Genomic DNA, 9554 nt, shown 5'->3' on the forward strand with positions numbered 1-9554 from the left:
TGTATCACACTAATATTTAGGGCTTTGAGCATTAATTTGGGTCTGTACTAAATGCACAAACTGCTTTACGGGCTGGTGCAGCTTAAATGGCACTGATTCAGCTGCTTTCAGCTCCCCCTTGCTTCTTGAAAGCGATCTACAGCAGAATGTAGCGGAGAGTGGAAGTGGTCATTAAAGCGCCGGAAGTACCCAATACTCCGACGAATTTGTTTTGAATGAGGAATTCTGGCTGATTCATTGTAGCGAGCTAGACTTGAATAGTTAGCACACACGACTATTCTTTCCAACATTTTTACAGATTAAACAGGTATGATAACACTTCCACAAATGTTTATAGCACCACCCTAGCTACCGAAGCAGAAAATAATCCATACCGAAGAAGTTGCTATGTAGTCAGTTCGGTTGTTCGACTGTCGCGTGTAATGAAAGAGCTAGCTAGCTAGCTAACTGCCGCTACGCTACCGCTAACAAGCTAGCTAAGGCAGTTTATCTGGTTAACGTTAGCAAATTTAGTCAAACATGTTGGTTAGTTGAGAGACCAAGCTTTTTATTAAGAATGTGATATTATACCGCGTTTAACATTATTTTTATTTGTTCTGGTGGATAACATTAGCCAGCTAGATGATTAGCCAACTAGCTAACTGTCTACGTTAGTTAGCGTAGTCAATACTGTCATTATCAATAATGTGTGATGACACAATTTAATCTATCTAGTTATATAATAGTCAGGAAAAATAGCTAGATTGTACTGTCTGAAAAGCAGGCATTCCAGATTAATCAGGAAAATCAACTAGCTACCTGTGAAACAGATGGTGTTGTCACAAAATCGTATTGTCTGACAGCTAGCTAACGTTAACTGACAACTATGCCATGTCATTCCATCCTGCTCTTTTGACTGCCTTTGGTTAGAGGGATTAACAACTTTTTTGTTTTGTTTACTAGCTAACAACAATACATAATGTTTAGAAGGTGATAGGGTTGAATATTATAAATAGAGTTGACATTCATCGCTATGTTTTCCCTCAACAGAAATGGATCGGCTGCTGAGGCTTGGAGGTGGGATGCCCGGACTGGGTCAGGTGTGTTTTTAGCCATGACTTATCTCGCACGCTGTCGCTATGGAATGCCCTTAGACCTTGTCTCATTAATTCAATAATGAAGCAGAACTCTAATATTGGGCTATAACAATCCTAGCTATATATCTACAACACCAATCTTATCCCTGAGATAGGTGGGATAGGGAGAAGTGACTACAAATGACAAGTGAGTGGCTATAGCCAGGGTAGACCTTGTTGCTCTTATCCACAGACTGAAAAGGACCTGGCAGCTGTCATAAATATTGTACATATTAGTCTGTTGTATGGTCTATAGCCTACAAAATCAAGTTAAACATTTCCAATTGCCTCCCTCAATAATCTCTGCAAAGTTTAATCGTTTTTCTGGCTATAGCCTATTTGCTCTACACGTTCGTTTTCATGTGAAATGGATAGTGAGAATAGATTGTCAAGGCATTTTGTTCAATATTTTACTGACAACTTACAGTTAGTGAGTGCATACATTTTTTATTTTATTTTTTATCTCTCTCCATACTATGTATTATAAATATGTATTTACAAATTCTAAGTAGCCTAATGAAAAATAATGATTGTTAAGGCTGCCTAACCACTGCAGGGTCCCCCTTGCGCTATTATCAAGCATGCTTTGTTGGAACATGTTTTTAGAGTAGTGTAGCCCTGCCCAATCAAAAGGGCCCGGGGCGCTCTTTGGTGAGAGAAATGAAAAGAGCCCACTTTGTTGTGTTCGTAGCGGCCTTGCCAGGCGAGGCCAATGAGGAGCTTGCTCCTGACTGGCATTGAATTAGCCAATTAACACCTCCAGTAACTGGCTGCCTTGGCACCATACAGAGGTGTTAAAAAGAAGGGGGGGGGGGTCTTCTTTCAACCTCTTCCTCTCTGACATGCAGGGCTTCAGATGACCAAATTACAATATTACTTAATTTTTTTGTCATTTAGCAGACGGTCTTATCCAGAGCGACTTACAGAAGCAGTTAGGGTTAAGTGCCTTGCTCAAGGGCACATCGACAGATTTTTCACCTAGTCGGCTCGGGGATTAGAACCAGCGACCTTTCGGTTACTGGCTCTACGCTCTTAACCACTAAGCTACCTTTCAGGGTATTGAACATACACTGGGTGTACAAAACATTAGGAACACCTGCTCTTTCCATGACATAGACTGACCAGGTGAAAGCTATGATCCCTTATTGATGTGACTTGTTAAATCCACTTCAATCAGTGTAGATGAAGGGGTGGAGACAGGTTAAAGAAGGATTTTTAAGCATTGAGACAATTGAGACATGGATTGTGTATGTGTGCCATTCAGAGGGTGAATGGGCAAGACAAAATATTTAAGTGCCTCCGAACGGGGTATGGTAGTAGGTGCCAGGCGCACCGGTTTGAGTGTCAAGAACCGCAACGCTGCTGTGTTTTTCACGCCCAACAGTTTCCTGTGTATCAAGAATGGTCAACCACCCAAAGGACATCCAGCGCTTGACACAACTGTGGGAAGCATTGGAGTCTACATGGGCCAGCATCCCTGTGGAAAGCTATTGACACCTTGTAGAGTCCATACCCTGACGAATTGAGGCTGTTCTGAGAGCAAAAGGGGGTGCAACTCAATAATAGGGAAGGTGTTCTTAATGTTTTGTGGACTTAATGTATATTTGAAATGCGTTCATTGTATTAAGACATTTGTAGAGAAATGTCACTGACTAGTGGCTAAGCTAACGTCAAATTGCACGTGGTGTTTATTGTCAACAAAATATATTAAAGGGAAACTCAACGATATGACGTAGATGCAGAAAGTAAACAGCATAGTGGGTCAATTTCCGCAACAACTAAGAGCGTTGAAGCACGCGGCTCAACTTCTCCGTGGACATGTGCAGATACTGTGTGAGACTGTGTGAGAGCGAAGTCTTGCGTCTCGCTCATCTCAATATCTGCGGTGCCACTCGTGGCAACGTCATTTCGCTGAGTCTACTTTTAAATAATGATAATCAGTTTGTCAATAATATTGACGACTGCGACTATTATATTATAAACAGCAGTGAAGCTGTATTTTGTTATCCTAGTCAGCTCTGTGTGCCAGTAAACTATAGCCTACAAGCTATTATTTCCCCCCAGGGCCCACCTACAGACGCCCCTGCACGTGAGACACTGCAGACAGGTGTACATCTCCTCTCTGGCACTGCTCAAGGTAAGAGGGAAATAAACAGTAGTTGCCATTATAATTTATACCAACTAGTTACATGATGTGTGTCCATCGCGAGTCGTCAACGGCTCACCATGTATTTCATCTCTTTTGATGCTGAAGCACGGGCGTGCCGGTGTGCCTATGGAGGTCATGGGTTTGATGCTGGGCGAGTTTGTGGATGACTACACTGTGCGAGTGATTGACGTATTCGCCATGCCGCAGTCAGGAACTGTACGTTTTCCAAGCCATGTCCCCTAACAGACCTTGCAGGACAATGTTGAGTAGCTCATGCATGTGATGTTTTCTCCGCCAGTGTTTGCGTAATAGCACTTCTCTCTCCAATAGGGTGTCAGTGTGGAGGCTGTGGACCCTGTCTTCCAAGCTAAAATGTTGGATATGCTTAAGCAGACTGGCAGGTAAATGCATATGGACAACTTACTGATATACAAAATATTAGTTAGTACGCCATTATTGATTTGGCATAGCTTCTCCAGGACAAAGTCACACAAGTGCTCTACACTCCAGGATACAAATAAAAACAGAAAAAAGTCATTCGTAACAAAACAAGAAAGACATCTGCGCAGTAATAGTGTGTTGAACAAAAATCATTGAGGTGGTTCTCATTGCTGTCTCTTCCAACTAGGCCAGAGATGGTGGTGGGCTGGTACCACAGTCACCCCGGGTTTGGCTGCTGGCTGTCAGGCGTTGACATCAACACCCAGCAGAGTTTCGAGGCCCTGTCGGAGAGAGCCGTGGCCGTGGTGGTGGATCCCATCCAGAGCGTCAAAGGAAAGGTACGTCCAAAAACCACAGGGATGCAAATGTGTCACTTTTCAGCGATTTTCGCCATTTTTGATCTCAAAATAGGTAATCAACATGAATTGTGTAGATCTGTAAAAAAAAAAAAAAAAAAAAACACACGTCTGTGGGGGAGTTCTGACTGGGAAATTTGGAATGCAACCTGGCTTCAAAATAATGCTGTGATTATAGTTGATAAGAAGCATGTATGTTTCAATAGCGCAAATTATTACACACAGTTATTAATGTTAGCTAGCTGACTACGTTAGCATCTAAGTTGGCCATGCTAACATTAACACCCGCTTGCCTCAGCTAACTTCGTGTTGCTGCTATTACTGTGTGTAATAACCTACTGGAACACTTATATGCATTGGAGGAAGCGAGGGAGTAACTTTATAAACTTGGTTGCTTGATTATTAAACCTAGCATGGTAGCACAGGTAGGTAGCTGCACAACAACGGTGTATATTGGAGGTGTGACGTCCCAATACTCTTAATGATACAAATGAATAATGGTGCCTAACATTTGGGAGGTGTGAGAGAGAAAGGTGTGTGTGAGGGAGGGAGGTTAGGAGAGTGAGTGTAGGCTGTGTGTGTGAAGTTGTCTGAAGAGTAGGCTAAAGATGGTTTCATATAGGCCTAGTGTGTTTTCCCCTTACTGCCATAATGAAAATGCAGATCATTATGCATTTATGTCCCTTACTACATTCTTCCTGGCCAATCACAGGTAGGCCTTTGGATATGAGCAAATCAGCTATTTTCTGCAGTAGCCTTTTCTATTATACAGTGAAAAGTGTGAAGCTAAATTCAATGTGTTGTATTGAGTAGAGGTGTGACTGTCAGGGACAGGTTTTTGTGCAGCACACATATAGAAAATGGGAACAGGCGTTTACACTGATTTTTCGTGTGTTTCTGCGCGAAAAAGATTTCTCACCTTTTTGGGCCCTCATCAGTTTGTATCCCTGAACCACCATGATTGTGATGGCACATTCTCTTTTTATTTAGCAGTGTTCTCATTTAATTTGTATGCCAGTTGTGTGACAGGTTGGCTTTCTCGTGGGTGCAAACTTCAATCAATCCAACAATAAAATCAGTGATTGATTGATTGTGTGGAAACTCAAATCGTTCGAGATTTTAGCTAACAGCGTTCTGCCTGTGTAGCCATCTAAGGTTTTTACTATTAGATCTCCTGGGATTGAGATGTCTTCATCCAGAACTGATCATACACCCCCCATCCCCACCACACTCCTTTCCTTGTTAGTTTTCTCTTTTCCACCCTCCCGGGCCCCATATGGCACTTCTCCATCTCCTCCTGCCTCTGTGCTCGGGGAGCTGTCTATTATCACCTCCACAGAGCTGTCTGTGAATGTGAGAATTCCATCTCAATGTGTGATCTCCGCTCAGAGGAGAGTGCACCACTAGAAATGAGTTAGCTCTCAATGTTTTACATTAGAAATGGTTCCTAAGCATGATCTCATAAAGATATTTAATAAGATTGCTATTAAAAGTAGTGTGTTGATGACCGAGGGGATGGTTTAAAACCTTTTTAGTCGTAATAATATTTAGCCGCCCAAGCAAGAGAGAAAGCATATATATATAAAAAATATATATATATACAGTGAGGGAAAAAAAGTATTTGATCCCCTGCCGATTTTTGTACGTTTGCCCACTGACAAAGAAATGATCAGTCTATAATTTTAATGGTAGGTTTACTTGAAGATTGAGAGACAGAATAACAACAAAAAAATCCAGAAAAACGCATGTCAAAAATGTTATAAATTGATTTGCATTTTAATGAGGGAAATAAGTATTTGACCCCTCTGCAAACATGACTTAGTCACTTGGTGGCAAAACCCTTGTTGGCAATCACAGAGGTCAGTCATTTCTTGTAGTTGGCCACCAGGTTTGCCACACAACTCAGGAGGGATTTTGTCCCACTCCTCTTTGCAGATCTTCTCCAAGTCATTAACGTTTCGAGGCTGACGTTTGGCAACTCGAACCTTCAGCTCCCTCCACAGATTTTCTATGGTATTAAGGTCTGGAGCCTGGCTAGGCCACTCCAGGACCTTAATGTGCTTCTTCTTGAGCCACTCCTTTGTTGCCTTGGCCGTGTGTTTTGGGTCATTGTCATGCTGGAATACCCATCCACGACCCATTTTCAATGCCCTGGCTGAGGGAAGGAGGTTCTCACCCAAGATTTGATGGTACATGGCGCCGTCCATCGTCCCTTTGATGTGGTGAAGTTGTCCTGTCCCCTTAGCAGAAAAACACCCCCAAAGCATAATGTTTACACCTCCATGTTTGACGGTGGGGATGGTGTTCTTGGGGTCATAGGCAGCATTCCTCCTCCTCCAAACAAGGCGAGTTGAGTTGATGCCAAAGAGCTCCATTTTGGTCTCATCTGACCACAACACTTTCACCCAGTTCTCCTCTGAATCATTCAGATGTTCATTGGCAAACTTCAGACAGGCATGTATATGTGCTTTCTTGAGCAGGGGGACCTTGCGGGCGCTGCAGGATTTCAGTCCTTCACTGCGTAGTGTGTTACCAATTGTTTTCTTGGTAACTATTTTCCCAGCTGCTTTGAGATCATTGACAAGATCCTCCCGTGTAGTTCTGGGCTGATTCCTCACCGTTCTCATGATCATTGCAACTCCACGAGGTGAGATCTTGCATGGAGCCCCAGGCCGAGCGAGATTGACAGGTCTTTTGTGTTTCTTCCATTTGCGAATAATCACACCAACTGTTGTCACTTTCTCACCAAGCTGCTTGGCGATGGTCTTGTAGCCCATTCCAGCCTTGTGTAGGTCTACAATCTTGTCCCTGACATCCTTGGAGAGCTCTTTGGTCTTGGACATGGTGGAGAGTTTGGAATCTGATTGATTGATTGCTTCTGTGGACAGGTGTCTTTTATACAGGTAACAAGCTGAGATTAGGAGCACTCCCTTAGAGTGTGCTACTAATCTCAGCTTGTTACTGTATAAAAGACACTCTGGAAGCCAGAAATCTTTCTGATTGAGAGTGGGGGTCAAATACTTATTTCCCTCATTAAAATGCAAATCAATTTATAACATTTTTGACATGCGTTTTTTGGATTTTTTGTTGTTATTCTGTCTCTCACTGTTCAAATAAACCTACCATTAAAATTATAGACTGATCATTTCTTTGTCAGTGGAGCAAAGCGTACAAAATCAGCAGGGGATCAAATACTTTTTCCCTCACTGTACATACATTACGTTTTTACAAACCTACAAATGCCAGGGCAAATGTGCTAATCCTCGTTTTTAAATATTTGTGTTTTTACCAGGTTTTACCCCTTTTTAGCAGGTGTCTCCCGGCAAAGTCTTGCTTGTGAAAAATGTAGCCTACTCTTGACATGCTGAAAACATTGCAGTGTCCTGCTTCCCTGTCATGTTTCCTGTCTCTCTTCACTCTCTGTCTGCCACTCGGAATCTCATTGTACACAATACATTATGGTCCATTCAATGAGCAGCCAATATAACCACATAGATAGAACATAACTATAATGTCAGTCGTTTCACGGTGCTCGGCACCTTTTCTTTGTGTGACCCATTTCCATGCAAGAAACGGTAACCTAGAGTTAATTTGGAGCGACACAGGTATTAAAAGTCGAGTACCTAATCTTTGGCTAACGCACGGCAGGACCAGTGAAAGAAAAACAGCTAAATGTATTTTAACACACTAATTTCCTATGCTTTGTAGTAAAATGATTTCGCAGTGATTTATGGATGCAGGTCTCAGGGTGACATCTAGTAAACAACGCATGAATAAGTCAGGACCACCATAAACCCATCATCCTCATCAATGTTTTAACATGACTGTAACCGTGAGCTACTCACCTGTCATGCTCTCACACACAACCGCAGTTGGCAGAGCCTCTCATAGCATGGTCGCATACAGTGGGGAAAAAAAGTATTTAGTCAGCCACCAATTGTGCAAGTTCTCCCACTTAAAAAGATGAGAGAGGCCTGTAATTTTCATCATAGGTACACGTCAACTATGACAGACAAATTGAGGAAAAAAAATCCAGAAAATCACATTGTAGGATTTTTAATGAATTTATTTGCAAATGATGGTGGAAAATAAGTATTTGGTCACCTACAAACAAGCAAGATTTCTGTCTCTCACAGACCTGTAACTTCTTCTTTAAGAGGCTCCTCTGTCCTCCACTCGTTACCTGAAACGGCACCTGTTTGAACTTGTTATCAGTAAAAGACACCTGTCCACAACCTCAAACAGTCACACTCCAAACTCCACTATGGCCAAGACCAAAGAGCTGTCAAAGGACACCAGAAACAAAATTGTAGACCTGCACCGGGCTGGGAAGACTGAATCTGCAATAGGTAAGCAGCTTGGTTTGAAGAAATCAACTGTGGGAGCAATTATTAGGAAATGGAAGACATACAAGACCACTGATAATCTCCCTCGATCTGGGGCTCCACGCAAGTTCTCACCCTGTGGGGTCAAAATGATCACAAGAATGGTGAGCAAAAATCCCAGAACCACAGAGGGGACCTAGTGAATGACCTGCAGAGAGCTGGGACCAAAGTAACAAAGCCTACCATCAATAACACACTACGCCGCCAGGGACTCAAATCCTGCAGTGCCAGACGTGTCCCCCTGCTTAAGCCAGTACATGTCCAGGCCCGTCTGAAGTTTGCTAGAGTGCATTTGGATGATCCAGAAGAGGATTGGGAGAATGTCACATGGTCAGATGAAACCAAAATAGAACTTTTAGGTAAAAACTCAACTCAGTCGTGTTTGGAGGACAAAGAATGCTGAGTTGCACCATGCCTACTGTGAAGCATGGGGTGGAAACATCATGCTTTGGGGCTGTTTTTTCTGCAAAGGGACCAGGACGACTGATCCGTGTAAAGGAAAGAATGAATGGGGCCATGTATCGTGAGATTTTGAGTGAAAACCTCCTTCCATCAGCAAGGGCATTGAAGATGAAACGTGGCTGGGTCTTTCAGCAGACAATGATCCCAAAACACACCGCCCGGGCAATGAAGGAGAGGCTCGTAAGAAGCATTTAAAGGTCCTGGAGTGGCCTAGCCAGTCTCCAGATCTCAACCCCATAGAAAATCTTTGGAGGGAGTTGAAAGTCCGTGTTGCCCAGCGACAGCCCCAAAACATCACTGCTCTAGAGGAGATCTGCATGGAGGAATGGGCCAAAATACCAGCAACAATGTGTGAAAACCTTAGAAGACTTACAGAAAACATTTGACCTGTGTCATTGCCAACAAAGGGTATATAACAAAGTATTGAGAAACTTTTTGTTATTGACCAAATACTTATTTTCCACCATAATTTGCAAATAAATTCATTAAAAAATCATACTATGTGATTTTCTGGAATTTTATTTCTCATTTTGTCTGTCATAGTTGACGTGTACCTATGATGAAAATTACAGGCCTCTCTCATCTTTTTAAGTGGGGAGAACTTGCACAATGTGGTGGCTGACTAAATACTTTTTTTCCCCACTGT

General features: G+C 42.6%; 1 protein-coding gene across 1 annotated transcript; it reads left to right on the plus strand.

Annotated features, from left to right (window-relative positions):
* Positions 1 to 180: 180 nt before the first annotated feature.
* Positions 181 to 4043, plus strand: LOC123491033 (26S proteasome non-ATPase regulatory subunit 14-like; the record flags this gene model as incomplete). Its single annotated transcript, XM_045220813.1, has 6 exons — positions 181 to 307; positions 1030 to 1079; positions 3180 to 3252; positions 3361 to 3480; positions 3595 to 3665; positions 3893 to 4043. Coding segments are annotated over exons 4-6 (342 nt in total), but the record flags the coding sequence as incomplete, so codon positions are not given.
* Between the last annotated feature and the right edge of the window lie 5511 nt (positions 4044 to 9554).

This window comes from Coregonus clupeaformis, unplaced genomic scaffold (genome assembly GCF_020615455.1).
Source record: "Coregonus clupeaformis isolate EN_2021a unplaced genomic scaffold, ASM2061545v1 scaf6696, whole genome shotgun sequence".
NCBI classification, from domain to species: Eukaryota; Metazoa; Chordata; class Actinopteri; order Salmoniformes; family Salmonidae; genus Coregonus; species Coregonus clupeaformis.